The 19,080-nt window shown below is 36.0% G+C and overlaps 1 protein-coding gene across 1 annotated transcript in view; it reads right to left on the minus strand.

The window, feature by feature from the left end:
* Positions 1-17,032: 17,032 nt before the first annotated feature.
* Positions 17,033-19,080, minus strand: part of CDC73 (cell division cycle 73) — a 32,532-nt gene continuing 30,484 nt past the window's right edge. Inside the window, exon 11 of the mRNA XM_009581968.1 lies at positions 17,033-17,053. Within this exon, the coding sequence (XP_009580263.1) occupies positions 17,033-17,053 (21 nt within the window). The remainder of the gene's footprint in view (positions 17,054-19,080) is intronic.

A 19,080-nucleotide genomic window follows, 5' to 3' on the forward strand; every position in this document is an offset into this window, starting at 1 on the left:
GCTTGGCAGAATTACAGTACAATGCCTACGAGTTCAGTGTATCAAACTTCTTGCTAGTTAAAATACTAGTGAGGAGCATAAGATGTTAAGTAAAAAGCCATTTTTAATGCCCTTTTAAGGGTCCAACATAATTTTTAAATATTTGTATTATTGTTTGGGTATAAGTTGAAACTACTCTACAAATATATTTGAATCATTATCAAGACAGCCAAAGGCTACTTAAATTGTTTGTATCCAAGTACTGTTTTCTTGCACAGTTCGTTACAAAGCTTTCAGAAGCAGGAGGGATAGCTTGTATGATGAAATATGCAATTACGGAATGAAAGATCTACATTCCATTCTCTGAATGTTTTTACTGTTTTCTAGCTTGTATTTAAGCTATTTGCTCACTCTACTAGAATATAAAAACAGTTCATGTTAAAAATAGTGCAATAATGATTTATATCATTAAAATCTTTGACAAGTTCTCTCACTTCCTTTCCCCATATAAAGCAAGACAAAAAAAAAAAAGCATTTTCATTAGCAATAAGATACAAGCTTGAATCTGAAAGTCTAACATGTCTGCAATGCAGGAAGAAAAAAAAAGGATATAACTAGTTTACTCATTGAGGTATAGAAGTTTGTATAATATTTGCTTTAAATGTTTTTACTTCTCTGTGTGTCTGCTTCAGGTTGAAAACAAACACAAAAAGTCAAAATGACTCAAAACTTATAATAAGAAAAGAAATGCAACATCATCAGTACCATCATTATGGCAAAGAAAAATCTTTACATTTTTTAGCTTAGAAAAATCACTAGAAAAGTGAAGCACAGTAACAAAAATCAGAAATTTGAATTCCATAATTTTTCCCTATTTATTTAACTTTCAACTAAATAAAGATTTACACATGGGTACTAGATGACCAAAATGAAGTCCCACAAAAAATTGTTATTTGCCAACAACAGAACTGTTCTTTTCACATCTCCAATTAAATCAGTGATGTGGATTATTTGCATATCACACATCAATGGATTTGAGCATGGAAAATGCACAACTACAGGGTTTGGTGTAATACAACCTATTCCCAGCCATTGACAGATTTTTCATGGGTAAAGTTCATGATCTGTTCTAGTCTGAAAAAAATTACAGGTAAAGGTACTTCCAAGCCTCAGTGGTTCGTCTGAGGGAAAATTCAGTGTCCATTAAGATCTTCATTTAAATGTTATAAATTATTTTTATGTCCTATAAATTTAAAATTATATGATGGCAGTAATTTAGAAGCGATGAGACAGATGGGCTTTCAGGTTAACCTTACTAGAATAGTAATTTAAAATTTGCTTTTCTTTGCAATGCAGTAATATAAAATGTGTCAGTCCATATTTACAAAATATTTTCAGAATACATTAACATGTTAAGACATGGATTAACTGTCTCAAAATCCATGCTAAATCAGGCACCGGAGGGGAGGGAAGCACCTAGAAGCCATTAGACTGCCCCCCCATCCCTACTAATTTTCCTGGTATGTTAACACAATCCCCATCATACTTCAATCTAAAATACCTGCCTAATCCCACAGTGCAAGAAAATCTTATCTCTTGAATGAATACTCATTGCAATGTGTGAAAACTTCTTAGGAGGAGATGAAAGGGAGAGGGAAGATGCTAATATAGAAGCTACTACTTCTTACATTTGTGCTATTAGCAAGAACAGGCTTGTAACTGATTTGCAAAAGCATCTGTAGTTGTTTACATATTTTTCCAATTTTAAAACCCATTTCTCAGTCCTTATTTTATGTTCTCAAATAACACAAATAAATAAATATTGGAAAATTACTTAATTACACTATGATAACCGCACCTATCAAATTTTAAGAGCATTATTGTCCTTTTCATTTCAGGTTGTTCTTCCAAAACAGCATGTGATTCAGGTGGCACACAGTTTGACCCTTGCTGACCACAATAATTTCAGACTGCAGATCATACCTAACAGACATGGCATTTGCTGTATTACTACAGATTACACCTCTAGCCCATCCAGCCCTGCCTCGCCGGACCTAGCCACTCTGCGAGGGGAGCACGGGGGCAAGGAGGGAGGCAGGGAAGCTGCACCGCCAGCTATGCAGTCTTGCACTGTAAAAATGTAGGTCAGAAAGGAGAGAACATTGTCCTTCCTTTGTACCCACTGCAAGCGTGAAGTCAAAGGCTTTCTGGGGCGGGAGGCTGGGGGAGAGCTGTGGAGAACAACTTCTTACAGCAGGTCAGTTAAAAAAGCTCTCAAACGTCAGAAGACTGAAACTAAAAACGCAGCAGCTGATCAACACCACACAGGTTAAAAAATATAGGACAGGCTCAGTGATGAGGGAAAGCATTAAAAGTGAGGCCAAATTAGAAAGCAGGATCTGAATTTCTACTGCTAAGTGTTTGTACTACTCCCTTTCCGGAGAAAATAAAAATCTATTAGGTAAATCCATTCTTCTAACAGAATCTGTAGTTTGTGATTACAGTGCATGCTTTTTATTATGGCCTGAACCAAAGTAATTACAAGACATGACACAATGGTATGAACAGCAGGTCAGTAACTCCACAGAGTATTTTACATATAGGACTGTCAGCACACAGTCAAACCAAAAGCAAACAAAATTAGATCACTTGTATCTAGGATTTACCTTTCATTTTCAAAGAGTGAGTTAAGTCCAGTCTTCATTCGTCCCTAGTTAACTCAAAAGAAATCTAGCCTGCTACAATATGGTACCCTCCTTTCACAGTTAAATGACTGCAAAGGAATTTAGCTGAACATGGGATATGGATGAAAACTACCACATTGCTGTTCTGATATTACCATGGCAACAGTTACAAGAGCTCTTTTAAGCATTTAAATCTGACAGTTTTCACGATAACACTAACTGGATGATAGTAATGATGCATTTTGGTTCATGAGCTAACTGCTGTGTAACTCAAACCACAGGGTACGAACCATTCCCTTCGCTTTTGTCAAGACTATGTTTGTGGTCAAAACGTTCTGACCGAGACAGTAACCTTGAATTACTACTCGCAAAGAACCAAGTCCCTCCAGCACAGGGAGTACTCATGGCCTAAAGCTTTATGTACTCTCAAAGGTTTCCATTTGAATGCTGAAGTTGTGCACAGTTGATGTACATGGTGGAGAAGTCAGAACTGCTAAAATCTTTGATGGGATTTTTCTCGAAGTGCTTTCATTCGCCTGGGAAGGCTTGAGAGAAGAATATGCTTTCCGGAGAGTGAATTGAATTGCTGCCGGTATCTTCCAGGTATCATTTGCCTGAGAGAGGAGGAAGAGGAGGAGGAGGAGACCGGTGTTTCTCTACAATCTTTATCAGTTTGTAACCAATATACACTTTCAAAAATAAGAAAACACTGCAAGCTGCTTTACCTCACTGCAGGCCAAAGTGCACTAAAGAATATACAAGTATGCCTCTGGGGATAAGTGCATCAGAACAAGCACATCCATTTGCTTTTAGCCTGTCTAGCTTTATCTAACATTAATTGACATTTCAACTGTTTAATATGAATATTCGGTGAACCACTCACTCTGATCTCCCAGATGCTCAGTGTGGGCATAATGGAGAAGTCTCTTTTTCTTTACCTCATTAGAAAGCGAAGTGTGTGAAACACGTTTCTCATCCTAACATTTTAAGGATACCAGCTTTGATATTGTCTTGCAATTAATTCAGTCGAAAAAGATGAAGAAACTGAGAGCAGTGTGAAATCCTTAAAGGTTTAAAATTTCCCAAGATGACAAAAATCAGACTAGAGGAAATAGCCATGCTTGCAAGGATGCAAGAGATTAATCTTTTCAACATAAAAAAAAGGTCCTCAAAAAGTTAAGTATTCCCAGTTCTTTCCCTGTTAACATTTTTTAAAGTTTTGTATTAAATTAAAAATTGAAAACATCAATGCCATCATAAAAATACCAAATACCTCCGCTTTTGAAAAACCGCAACCCCACCACATCTTTTCTTGTGGAAAGGCCAAGTGTTCCCACGTCACAGTAAGCTCAAAGTTTAAAACAGGAACAAGTCACCAAGGAAAACAGAAACCTTGCTCACTGCCTTTACTAAATATTTAACATACCCTGCATTTAAACAAGCTGAAGTCTAAGAAATATTTTGAGAATAAGAGAAAGATTCTAGGGTTCATTCAGGATTTCTATGTTGCTGTCATCACTTCCAAAAGAAGCGTGAATTTCGTATACAAAAAAAAAAATCTACATCATAATTTAAGCCTGTTGTGCCATAACATATAGGTTGATGAAAGATGATAAAACAAAAGTGAAACACTGGAAAACACCATCTGTGACTCAGTCAAAAATTTAGTACTGCCACTTAATGCAAATGCCAGTCTTTTTATAGGCATTCCTCCAAAGTCCACCTAGGCATTGATTTTTGTAGACATAAAAATTCAACTCAATTATCCAGCCTTCTGAATCAAGAGAATAACCAATTTCCCATTGTATCATCTTTCAATAAAATATTGTATTTTATTGATTGTTTTTAAATGTAGAAAAGGGTAACATTCTTATGTCCCGATAATTTAAAGAAACAAGATTACAATTCAGAGGTACTCTTAATGTTACTTAAGACTCTAAAATAAAAGTAAATATCATATACATACCTGAGGGGACAACTAACACATCTGTTCCTCAAAAAGCAAATTACAAAGCTTATGCTGTAAGCACAATGAGGCATACCAAAGGGGGGCGGGGGAGGGGGGGAATCAAAAACCAACAAACCCCCAGAAGCCACATTATTCCTATGTAAATGTATCTTCAACAGGAAAGTATTTTCAATAATGCCTCTATTAATGTCATGAGAAAACTCTGTCTTTCAAATTGGAAATTATTTTTAAAATTTGATGCAGCAGATTACTCCTCTCATTTCACCAAATTTGAGATAGTTTATCTATTTTGGAAGTTAACCACAATACTTAAAAAAGCTAATCTTTTTCCTGAATTCTCAAAATGGTAAAAAAAAAAAAATTAGAGGAAGAATCAAAGATAATCACAATTCTTTTACTTTACAAAAATTATAATTTTTTCATATTTAAAAGCCACAGTTACTACTTCATACTATCCAGCAATGAATTATCCCCTTTTTAAAAGTAGGCAAGTTTGCTTGCTACATCCAGCAAGGTATGATTTTCTATCTAATCAAAATTCAGTAGAGAAATGGATGTTGGTAACAACTTAAGATACCCAACTTTCATTAAAGTTAATAAAGGAATGACAGCCTTCTGCCAATAATTTGGGGGATTTAAGCCTGAATAAAATACAATGTTGCCATATTCATTAAAAAATGCAGTCTGGATCCCTCAACCATTTTTAAATTTTTTTCCCTTCCACCATTTCTTCATTTTCTACTAGCAGAAGTTAAACAATTTGAATGATTTATTGTCCAAATTTCACGCGAGCAGAGCTGAATGGAAAAACTAGAATAAAGTATGCATTTCTTCCCTACCCCTCCTCCTATTCATCAAAACACTTTACACACATGAACACACGCTTTCTCTAACACCATCTGTACACATTCCATAAATCGAGCCTTTTTGAGAAACACTACTTTTGTTGCATGTAAGACTCCTTATGACAACCAGTCAAATATTAATATTTATCTCTTCTATTTCTGTAACAGAAAAACATCTATGTATCTTGTATTAAAAATTTTTCATTGTAAAAGATTTTACGTGGAATAAAGGGGTTTTTCCCCCCCTATTTCTTATCACAATATTCTCTTGGACTTGTGAGTATTAGCACCTGAAGTGCTAATATAATACTTGGATTCATAATACCTTGATTTACTCATAGAACTCATTCATAGATGAATCTTAGAATGTTCATGACAAAACTGATCATCATGAGCATTAAGTCCCTTTTTTCTCACCACCTGTGTATAATTGAATTGCAGAAAGCAGTACATGCTATCATATTCTAGCTAGGATATAGCAAAGTACTTCTTTGTACCCTGCATCAGTTTAAAGTGCTGAAAAGAAAATACTCACTGGTACAGTAATTTCAGCATATACAACTACGATCCAGTTTAAAGTTAAGAAAAATTGCAGAGTTGGACAGTGCTCATGCTCTGAAAGGATGGACTGATTCAACCATGCCAGAAGGTTGAGTAGCTGGCCTTCACACAGTTTGTCGTATCCAGATGTATAATGCAAGGTGCTGGATAATTTCCATTTTTTTCTGTGACACTTAAAGACTCTTGGGCAAATATAGCTTTACATATTTGCTGAACATATTTTACACTGGCTTTGTCAGTTACTTGAAGTGAGAAATGATCACAATGAGTTGCATTGCCATAGAAAAACAAAAGACTGCTTCCCACAACGGCCAACTAAAAAATTTGGCATGTAATTGGTTTCAGTGGCCAATACAGACACAAGAATCCCCGTTCACGGTTTGTCCCCGGCTTTTGGGACGGGAACAAAAATGGAGTTCATTTTATAATGGTCAATAGAGCTTTCTTTTCTTGCTGTCCTACTTCCCTTTGACAACTACCTCTTCACAGCTAAACTTTTTCTCAAATTATCATGGTAACACACTAGAAGTGAATCTCTGCAAGATGCAATATGAAAAACTAAGCATTTTTCTAAACAAACCCCATAACAATCTCCTTCCCCACCCAAACACCTCAAGAACATGCTAATGATGAAACATTCTCTCTCAGAGAAATTTCTAACTGGTCTTGTTTTAAACAAGTGAACATTAACTCCCTAAACATCACTTTAAGATCTCATTCAGAAGAGATGGCAAAAACCTGTCTGGTTTTGATAAATACCAAACTACAGTTTCTGAATCTTCTATACAACAATTTCAAAGCTTACTAATAAGCTTGAGTCCTTTAGATGTCACCAGAGAATCAGTCATATATTGCAGACCAACTCTGTGTTTAACAGTAGCATCAGATGATACTAGACCAAATCAAACTGACTTGTTTCAATGGTTTGCCAATATACCAATACAGATTTTTAAAAATCCAGTAAGTTTAAATAAATGTTGATTAGGACCTGTTTTTACCAATACTCCCTCCCTAAACAGTTGATAAAATTTATCCAACAATTCACAGAAATATTACTTGAATTTCCCCATTTACTGAAAAATGTGAGGATAGAACACAGAAATTCACCTATACAGATTCAATCATAGGGATGTTTTAATCAGACTATACCATCCTCCATATATGCAGTATGGGAATAGAAATTATCGATAAATTTACTGTGCTGCTGCTAACTACATTAAATGAAAAATATAAAAAACCCAGTAGAAATATTTCGTAATTATTGTCCATTTTTCTAAACTTTTAAAATTGAGACGCTTCAGTAAGTGTTACATAGTACATCTTTTTCTATTAAACAGAGAGATGAGAGATGCAAAACCAAGGAAAGCCACACTTCTGGGGAAATACGTAGGCAGAACAAGCACCGAAGAAATTGTAAGAGAAAGTATTCTGCCCTAAGCAGCTTATGTAAGTAAATGAAAGGATGAATTTTAAGTGGTAGGCTTCAATTGATCAGTTTAAGTACTGGAAATCAGTGTTTTTTCTTGTTTAATGACAATTGAAGTAAAATGTGAAAGGAGTGACTATGCCCTAAAATAAACAATCACTCTATTAAACATCCACAGCAATTTAATTTCCTATTCCCTTCTCACCTTAAAGACCCCAAACATGCTACGTAAAACTGAAAGCAAAATCAACTACCCTTGGGTTTGCCAACCAAAATAAAACCAGATGTTAAAAAGACCTTTGCAACTTTTTTTTTTTTAGTATGCACAGAACAACTGCATTATGAAAATTTTTAAAAGGTATGGAATTTACCACTGAATTTACAACTGAATTTACATGAAATCTGGAATATCTTGAACTGTGCGTGCTGGAAAATGCAGAGTCTTTACAGGCTAGTTAATAAATACCATCATAGTTCTATATAATCTAGCCATTACTACTAGTTTAATTTTATTTGTAGATCTGATTCAGATCAAATCTGTAATCCTATGTGAGCTAGTAGTGAACATGCACACAGCACTAAGAAATGGGACCTCAGGAACAAGCGAAGCAGAAAATGCATGACAGTCTGGGGAAGCTGCTCCCAAACTTAACGGGCTAACCAACGATCTAAAGGTTTATAAAGATTCAAGTAAAGGTGAGAAGTCAAAGCATATTAATTTAAATGCATTAAATTCCCACATGAATTTTTTAATGCAGGAGTAAATTGGCCTTCACTCACTGTAAACCAAGGAAATTAAACTACAGCTAACTAAAGTAATTTTATTCCTAAAGACATCACCAGCCAATGGCAATTTAATGCACTCTCACTTATGAATGTTGATGTTGTACACTTTGGTAATTTGCTTTAATTTGCTTGAGGGCCTTGATCTAGATATAGCCTTAAGTAATACTTGTATATTGCCATATTGGATTGCATCATCCTTTGTATTAAGGAGAAAAGGTTATTTCTGAATGGCAGAACTATGAAGCACTTCCAGTAACAGGAAAATGGAGACAACTGTAGAAGACTCTTAACTTCCTCATGGCTCCTAGCCACGCTCAGGTGGCAACAGCTTCACCCTGGAAAAACCTGAGGTGTTTAATTTACAAACAAAAAAAAAACCTTAAGATTTTAACCCTTTAAAACAAATCCTATATTGGGGAGCTCAGCAGCTACAAGAGAAGGCTGGGAGGAAGTTCCAGAAGATCCTCGAGTCCCTGAAGGGCACTGATTGACTGAGACTCAAAGGCTACCAGGAAGAAAAAGGGTCACGTTTCAGCCACAGGAGGGTTCCCCCCCGCGCAAAGCTACACGCAGCTAATGTTCTTCGATTAACATTTGCGTGAGTGCAAAGGCACTTCCAGAAGTCTATGTATTTATCACAAAAATCCCTAAATAAGATGGGAATCCAGGACGATCTGACATTGAAAAAGGCAGATAACTTGTGAACTTAAAGTATTAAATAGCTCCCAGGTCAGCAGCAGGCTGGAGGCTACGACAGCTGGATGACAGGCTACAGTGGCTAGGAATCAGTTTATATCAAAGAGAGAACGCCTGTGGATACTGCTAGAAAGCACAGAAGGTCCACCATAAGTCTCTCCTACAGCAGCCTGGTAATAAGGGATAAGCATGACTTCAGCCAGGGCTTTACCAGCGGAAAAGAAAAATATTAAAATATTAATCAAAAGAACTGAAAACTAACTGAACTGATTTAGATAAGTGTATACTTTTCTATGTAGAAGAGTTCTAAGTTTTAAATATTTTACAGTGAAAAACAAAGAATTAAGAAGTGAAATACATTCACAGTAATACTTAAATTTACACTGAAGTATAACAAATTCACTACAGATCAGTGTTAGAGTGAACGAAGTACTAATAAATAAAACCAGAATGCATCTTTTTCCTCCACCAAGATACTGTCACAAAGCACAAGTTTAAAAATGACTGAGAACCCTCCCCACCGAAAAAAACCCCCAGAATTTATCACCGAAAGGCATAAATGACTTTCTGCAATTTAACTACAAGCAAAACATTTTCCCCCCCATCATCTTCAGACTTGCCAGAGAACCTTATTCTACTTCCTTCACCCTTGAGAAAAGAAAACATCTGCCCAGCCCATCAGCTTTTAATCTTCTTACGGACAGAATTAATTTAGCTTCCTTCTGGGGAATGTGGTAGGAGAAGAAACTGGCCAAGCCTACTTGAGCCAAAGGAAGTCTTTTGTTTTAAAAAAAAAAAAAAAAAAAAAAAAAAAAGAAAAAAAATCATAACATATTTCTTAAAGCTGTGAACATTCTTCAGTTATACCACATTTATGAAGTATCAATATATCTCTATGCATTTTAATATAGTTTAAATATGGCTTCACTAAAGAAACATCACTTCACTGAACATAAGGCAGAAACTCCTTGAAGTTTGCCAAATATTAAATGTCAGGTTTATCAATCATTTCCATTCCACTTATGAGAGGCATCAGAAAAAGTGACATTATTTCCTTAAAGGTATGATTCTTATTCATAACAGAGAACTTTCACAAATATGAGTATGCTAGTAACTACTGTTTAAATTTAATACATTCTTGATCTTAACCTGGAGGATGTTGAGTACTTATTATCTTTTATATTCTTTTCCTTTCAGCTCCATATAAAGGAGTGATAAAATAATACTTGAAAATATTTTCTGTGTTTTCTAAGTTTCCATCTGTAAAATGTTCCCTGCATATGGATTATTGTTATGGTACTCATTGTTTAAAAGGATCTAATACCTACATTCATATTTGAAAGAATCACAATTCACACAGTTTGATAATACAAGCCAACTACAGGCAGCTTTCCAGAAAAGAAAATAAAAGGACATTAAGAGTCTTGCTGAGAACTGCCAGGGGAAGGAATATAAGAAACATATTCAATATGTGGTTTTGTTGTACAGTATAATAACATGCATATGAAAGCTACCCTTATTAAGTATTTAGTACATCCAAATAAAGGTGAGCACACTGCCTGATTAGGCTATTCTTTCATCAGTCTGAATGGCAACTGTAACAAACAAATAAATAAAATTTTCAAAAGATTCCAGGTATGAACAAGGAAGTTGATTTACATGTTCAAATTTCACATATGAAATTTGAGCCAACTATAAACCTACCCTTTAAAACCAGATGTACCATTACACCAGGCAGTCCAGAGTCCCTTTAGATTTTAATTTCTAAAATAGCATTATGATCCATTTAGTATTCTAATATGTATTTTACTACTTTAATCTACATTTCACTTGCTGTTCATGTCCAGATATTTTTGGAAGCTTTTTCATGACATTATTTTCTAGACCTAATTATACACATGAAACCTCCTATAAAATCGGTGGTTTGTTGCAGCATACAATGTCACCCTAAAACAGATCGGATTTTATAGACCAGTATGAGGTAGCTGTATATATTGTGTATATTATAATATATTGTATATATTATTAGCTACAAAATATTTGGCTTAAGGCCTTATAAAGCCCTCTCCATCCAAAACAAGAAGTCTCTTGTTTTACTTAGTAATCACAATAAACCACAATTAATCAGGCAGGTTATGTTTTTTAATGGCAACTGGATTCCATTTTAATTTCACTAATAATGCAATCTGTTTGCCTGATTTACATCAACTGCTCCAAAGATAACTAGTAAGTAGGACTGATGAATACTGCTGCATGACGCACCCTCAAGTCTCCTTATTCCAAAGTAAAAGGAGAGGTTTCCCCCCCTCCCACCGCCTCAAGAAACAGATTTGTTAGCAGCCTACTTTAGTAATATTCCCTCCCTTCTTCCACAGTATGTTTTGAACCTACTTTCCAATTTCAGTAAAGCCTGTAGAAAAGTTACTGCCTTTGTCAATTTTTATGAAAATTGCTGGCCAGGGAAATGAAACCCTCAAATTACTGCTCCCAAGGAGGGAAAGGCAGGCAGTGCTTTTTCTCTGTCTCCTCAAAATGGCAGCACCAAGACACCCGAAAGCAAACACCTCTAAGTCATCAACTGCACTTCCTTCCAGGTCAAAGGAGGGTATGAGGAGATACCCACTTTACTCAGGTGGAAGAGAGACTTAGGTGATTATAGAGAAAAAAATACATTACTTTTATTCCCTATGAAGAAACCTAGAATTTTTTTAAAATTTCTAAATTAAAAGTACTATGGATTTACAGCAACTAGACTGACAGTTAACTACAAGCAATCTTATCACATCACTACATCACTTTGCTTAGTCACACAAAATTTTGCTTCACACTTTAACTGAATTTTAAAAGTGTATCTGTTGCTTACGCACAAAACCCACTCATACACCTTTATGGAGGGAAAGTGTCGCCTGCTTTTTAACCTCAAAAGCCAAAAAAGCGAGATATTTTAATTCCAATAATACATCCCAAGTCTCCTAAAGTAGCAAACCAACTGAACAGTTCAACTTCCTAAAACTTAGTCTGCCAAATGCAATGGTAATGTAAGGTGAAATAAAAACATGCTTTGTTAATATTCGTGTTGTATGAAGTCTAACCAGAAGTTTTATATCCTAGCTAATCAAAATATGTATTTGTAAAAAAACCAGTTGTTCTCAAAGTTATTTATCACTTTCTTTCAATTTACCAGCTGCTTTAGATAGATTTGACCTTTTAAGTAATTGGACAAACCTTCATTATTTGAAATAGTAAGAACTGAAAATCAGTATGTTCATATAGTAGCAAACAAAAATCTGAGAATTGCTTTTACACATTAAAAGAAAATCAGAATGTTTTATCTCAGAGAAATTCACATTCACACTGTGCATTCATCAATTCACAAAGATTAGAAACCAGATGTTTTTTTTTTCTTTTAATCCGATCAGTATCTTCAGTGTCAAGTTCCAAGTCCTATATACAGGAGGTTCCTGTGACTTAGAAAACCCCCAAACCAAAAACCTCCAGGAAATCCCACAATCCTTTTGGGAATAAAGAGGGGCAAAATAGAAAGTGGTGAATGAAAATTAAAATAGACAATGCATCTTTCATCACTTACATGCACTTTCATACATACACAGGTCTCCCCTCAACTCACTTAGCTGAGCAGTGTCTTTAAGAGAGTTTTAGATAAATAAAGACCAAAGAACCACCCTTCCAGCAGCAGTGATGCAAGTAGTTTCCACAGTATCATATCGCTCAGTGAAAACATAAATATAGCTCCAGATGGCAGCTCAGCAGATCGCAATCACAGGTATATTCTGGAAGGTATGATCAGTGTTGCCTAAATGCTAGTTGAGTGAGCCATAACTAATGCAGAGTTCATTATATAGTCTTTACAGTCATTTACCTAATGAGAAAGCGTACACTGAAACAGACTGTATCCAGGACCACCAGTGGCAAGCCTGAGTAAACCAGGGCTTTGCCTATATATTGTCCTAGCAACGATAAACAAACCATATGTAAACATCCTGAAAGTGAGGATGCAGATTCAACAGCAACAGCATGTGGCCGCGTAAAAGACACAGGCAGATTAACACCTGGATTTAGATGTAACAATAAAATCACATAAAGTTAGAGACCAAAATATAGTCATCCTTAATCAATTACCTTCTTAAATGATGCAAGAAGGAATTGCCTTAAAGGCTTAAAAATATCACCTATTTTGCTATTCTAACTGGACCTTCTCATTAGTGATGTTGCACTACATTGAAATAGCGCTGAATGACATCATTTATAATCCGTCCCCCAAAAGCCCAAGAACCAGGGTTCATTAACATTTGCCTCCAAAGATCTGTCTCAATTCTGAGCTCTGCAGGTTTGACGTGCTTAGAAAATACTATCTTTGCCTTACATATTCTTATGCAAGAACTAAAGAACACCTGCCTATAACACACTCTCGTAATAACTGTACACCTGTGAAGAAAGTCTGCCACACTGAGATACCCTCTGGCTGGATTCAGACACTAACAGCCAAATACTGAAAGAGAGTTCAATGTAAGGAGAGAAAAAACCCAAACCAAACCAAAACAAACCCACAACTGCAAGAAGAAGGAAAGGAGGTGGACCTTTTAAAATAGCAACTCTAGAACAAAGTCCACAAATGGAAACAACAGTCCTTAAGAATGTTCAAAGAGGGCCTTGACAATAAGGACAAAGTACAGAACTTACACAAATAAAAAAACTCAAAGAAGAATTTGCTCTGGCTTAACTAAGTAGTAGTAAGTAGCATGAGTAAGAGGTATGTGAGACTGGGCTTTGAGACATGTTCTATGGATGTTGCTAGGGTAACAATCAAGCTATCCTACCCTCCCAGGTCAGAAAAAGGTATGACTATGATGCTAAGTTACATATAAGCAAGTACTCCAAGGAGAAAACTTGCTTCCACAAACAATAAATTGTATCTTACTCTATTATGAGCAAATAACCAAGTAGTAAAGTGTCACATGGCCTAATGACAATGGTATAATCTCAACAACTGAACAGAGAAGGAAATCTTGACTCAGTCATCTCAAATTACTTACATAAATGACTCAGCTGATCATTAAATACTTGAATTCTAACTTTGATTTAGTTACTGTATCATGAATTGCAAAGTGTGTTAGAAACCTTCAAAACTTTGTTAAAACTCTTATTCAAAGACAATAGGATGGCTACCCATGTGATTAGTTTGGCAAATGTGGATAAACTTGCAGGGAGAAGAAGGGATGTTAAAGTGAACTACCTTCTGGTCCCCCATCTGTCACATGCTTGTTTCTACTGGGTCCGTAAGACCTTCATACCGCCTTCAACAGTTGTGAATAAATTACAACGCTACATAATAGCTAAGTTGTTCTTTCCTCATTAGAAGAAATTTGACGACGAACTGTCAGTTGAAGATGCAGCTATTACATATTCGGTAGATGTTTGGAGATAATTTGTAAAGGGAAATATGTTGACAACATTGTTTAACGTATAAGCTGTATGAAGCATATGATGTTTGATTGTTCAGAACAATTAGGATAACGTATAAAAATCTGTAGCTCAAGTTCAGCTGGTAGCATTGAGCAATGCCCTATAAAACTGAGAAACACGAATGAACCTAAGCACCTATATAGGATTCAAGCAGAAAGTGGACAACCAATTCAAAGAACACAAATGAAGTTTCCTAGACATTTTTATTTGGGGTCATGTTTCCAGAAGAGAGTGACTCCTGAACCATTCGTAAAGGATCTGAGTCCTAGCGCACAATGTACATGGCAGATGAGTTTCTCAAGGAACACCCACAGGGCTAGCAAATAAACTCCTATCATTCAGCTTTAGGTCAAGACAGGTCTACAAGTCATCTTAAAATTCATACCAAGAATTTTTAAGGCTCTCAAGCTTTTTTAAGTAAAGCTCCCTGGACATCTAAAGCTCCACTTCAACATATACTCAGAAATACTTAGGATTCTCATACTTAGCACTCCTCCATTTAAACCACTCAAGGACCTGACAGGCATGCCACAAGTACACTTAGCACGCTGACACAGTCGAGTTTTACACGGAACAGTGACTTCAGACACATTCCCTCAGTAACAAAGCTAGATGGCTCCAGGTCTTGCTCCCTCTTTTGTTCAGTAGCATACTGGGCAACATAGCAATGCCTAACTTCCTGACGTGTGACTGATCATACAACATCCACTTCTTTTCTTGAATTTGCAGTTCTTAGTCTCAAAATAAAATAAAACCTATTATAAGGAACAAAACAGGCAGTTCTATTGTATAATGCAGTACAACGGCAAGATATCTTGGCACAGATGTACATGATTTACAATTGCTGAGAAAACAAGTACAGCATTGTTCAACATAACACATTTTCTTGAAAGCAGCATTTGTATGTGATTTTCCTTGGTCTCTATCAGCTTGACTATTTACAGTAAAACTCTTTAAGGGAGAGTAATTTACTTAATGTTTGAAACACGACTCAGGCAATGAAATGCCAACCACTGAAATTGTTGTGTGGACCTTAAATATAACATACAGTAATAGTCCTTAGGAAACCTGGTTGCGTTTCATCCACTCTCAGTAGAGCAATATAGACACGCAAGGCCTTCTAGTCTGTTACCCCAGAGCAGTGTAAGGTTGCTGGCAGGCTATTCTGGGGAAACATCCATTTCTCCAGCTCAAGGATTTTTTGAGTTAGTGGTCATGTCCTAGCTCTTAACCCTCACGGACCGAGAACCTCATAGTTATGTCTGAATTACAGTTACGGATAAATATACTTAACATGAAAGAAATTTATAAATCCAATGAAAACAGAAGTCTCTCCCTCCAGCATTGTCTATGGAACACTCTTCTAATGACAGTTATTACAGTTTTCCTTGCCTCCTTTTGATGGTTAAAAACCGAACAGCATGCACACAGAGCGTTCCAGCTCGGCCCGTGGAGGGGTGTGGGCAGGCTGGTGCTACACTCGTGTCAAGAATAATGACCAGCTTATGCAGTGATTGCAAGAAAATTATGCTCCGCTTCAGAGCCTGTTTCAAACGTTTTCAGAGAGTCTGTTGTTTTGTTGACTCCTCCCTCAATACCACTGCTCTCAAATATTTTAATGAGATTAGGACATGACACAGAAAACTGGTGACATGCGGATAAGTAGTTATATCTCTCCTATCTAATATTTAAGATGTATTACATTTTTATTTGTTTTTTAAAGGTAAGTGCTATCTATCTGTACATTGAGAGACAACGTCCAATTCCACTATATACTTCTGAAAAGTCATTTCAAGTTTTGGCACTGAATCACACTCTTAATTCCTCACGATAAATTAAAAAAAAGATCTTGTGGATTTACCTACTTGCACAGAAACATAGCAATCATCTGAAGTCTTTTATATAAAATATGTGCATACACCATGTTGATTGCTTCTGCCGCAACATGCCTCCTCTCCAGTGGCCCAGTCTTTAAGGTGCCAGAAACTTCACATTTCCCTTCATTCTACTACACACTAATCCTTTGAAAATACACCAGAGGTTAAACAACCTCAGTTAAAATAATAAAATCACTGAGACTATACCATACTCAAAAGATTTTGGGGGCAATAACAGCAACATCCTTTGATTAGTTAATGCTCAAAATCTGATACTGACCACAAACTGATGAAAAAAGCTGCTGACCTTAGAGGTGCTGAACCAGTTTTCCAATTCTTCTGAAATTAAGCCTGCTTGTACTGTGGCTTACATAGGGACTCCCTTTTTTTATTAGTTGTTTTCTATCGGGACTATGGAATGTATTTGTCTCGACTGAAATGTAATGTATTTTCTTTAATTACTGATAGTCTCATATGTTTACTCAGGGTAATTTTACAACTGAGAGATTGTTGTAGAGCTTGGCAGTTTACACTGGAAAGATGGATGTTACTTTTGTTAATTTGTAGGAAAAACATTATCACTGAACTCAGAAGCACGGAAAACTTACATAGCATTTCTTACTAGAGATAAAACTTACATCTTTGAATCCACTGCAGAAATTTGCATTTGAGTTTGCTACAAGCGAAGTGCCTCAACTGAAACCCTCACTAACTATACTGATTCTTCAAGCGTAGCCCCGAACTATCTGGTAAGGATAGTCATAAAAACTTAAGAAAACACACAAAGATGAGTAAAATCAGCATCACCATGACTATTATTGTCATGGAGAAACAAATTTATTTGCATGTGCCCACACCCAATACAAAGCATGCCGTCAGCTTGGATAAGGATATACTTTAGTACCAATGTATAAAAGCCAGCTTTATCAGACACTCACGGAACAAGCAACTTCTCCAATATCCTGACGTAGGTGCAGATAGCTACTTTGTTCTGATCTTGACATCTCAAGCTATAGTAACAGTTAAATACTTCACATATTCTAGTTACGGAAACCAGTAGTCCAAAATTCAATTTCATTATATATAAAAAGGTCAGACCCACTTTCTAGGCTTCCTCTAGATGACACTGGCTTAGACTCCAAGTTAACATTTCTCTTTAGCAGAAGGGCTAATGCCCTGAACATGTCAAATTTACACAATTAAGAAAGAACATGTTGAGAATATCGGCTTAAGATTCTCTCTCAGCATTCCCTCACACCCTGCGTGGCACAAAAATACTAACATACTTATCTTCCATAGCTCTTACTTGATCCATCTCAAACAGCAAACTTTCCTACTTAAAAAACAGAAGTTGCCCTGCTATACAGGGGATTATGCTTTGAAGTGAAGCCTGCAGGTAGACCTGTAGGTTTCTAAAAGTCACGCTGCACAATTTGCAACATGAACTGCTGGGTAACTGGACAGCAAGAGCTTACCACCACTAGCTTACTCATTTGCAAAACATCATCAATCCAGGCAAATAGAAGGTGCCACAGGCATTAAAAAAGGCTTTCTGAGGAAGATTTCCTGTTACAAACAATTCCAGATCCAGAATAATGAAGTCATGCCTTCACAATAAAAATTCATTAAATAAGACAGTTCTTCCTAAGAGAAAGTAAGTGTGCCAATTAAGCAAAAACCCTGTTACAGGGAAGAACTGCCAGCAGCACAAGTTATTTTAGCTGACATTACTTCAGAAAAAGCCCACCATTCACCATCTGTTCTGGCACAAGTTTTGAATGCTAAGAAAGTTTCCAGCATCACTGATGAAAAGAAAGCACTCAAGATGCAGAAGTTTTTGTTTTGCTGTTAAAAAGAACAAGCATCTAGGACAACTCACATTTCAGCAAGAACAAACACAAAACAGAAGTTTTGCACATTTCATAAAAATCATTACAGAGAATTACAATAAGGCAGGGTGCAAGTGGAAGATATGTAGGGAATATAATGTAAAACAAATAAAAGCTTCTTACAAATTTTACATGAGAAGCAGACAGGCAACTCCAGACAGTAGGTCACGGTTTACACTCCAGGTAACAAGCATACGTCTACAAAGTTTTTTTCAATTGCTAACAAGATCAAAACTATTGGAAGCTAATGGCTCCATCAACCTTTTAAAGAAAAGACTACCCATCAAAACAAACTGTTTCGTTCAGACAAAGAAAATAAAAGACAATGTGTGACAAGGAAGCTAAAGGAATCAATGTAACACAGAGAGAACAAAAGTCAGGGTAGATGGTACTACCAGTAATGTTAAACACTCAAATGAACCACCACACTGGGATAAACAATCTCTTCCAACATGCAACTCACAACCAAAGTGGAAACTAGAGCAAAAATAAGATGATACAAAAAAGTGATAAAGAACAAAGATAAAGTAAAATACATAATTCATCCATCTCAAGGCAATATTTATAATTTCAGAAGCAGTACAAAATTCTTAATGGCTTTCTACAAACCATTGGCGAGATCTCACTTAGAAGGCTACATGAAATTTTATTTCTCCATGCTCAAAAAAAAGATGAATTCTAACTGGAATAGCTAAAGAAAGAAAACTTACATGGGAATTGAAAGCTTATTTCACAGTAAGACCTGTTTAGCCAAGCAAAACAAGAAGTTTTAAGAGAGTATGACTGCTCTCTATACATTAATGGAAACAAACACCATAGAAGAAAGAGGAGCGACTTAAGTCAAGGAGAACAATGGCATAAAAATGAACCTTTCAAATTCACCA

Source organism: Fulmarus glacialis, unplaced genomic scaffold (genome assembly GCF_000690835.1).
Source record: "Fulmarus glacialis isolate BGI_N327 unplaced genomic scaffold, ASM69083v1 scaffold13647, whole genome shotgun sequence".
NCBI classification, from domain to species: Eukaryota; Metazoa; Chordata; class Aves; order Procellariiformes; family Procellariidae; genus Fulmarus; species Fulmarus glacialis.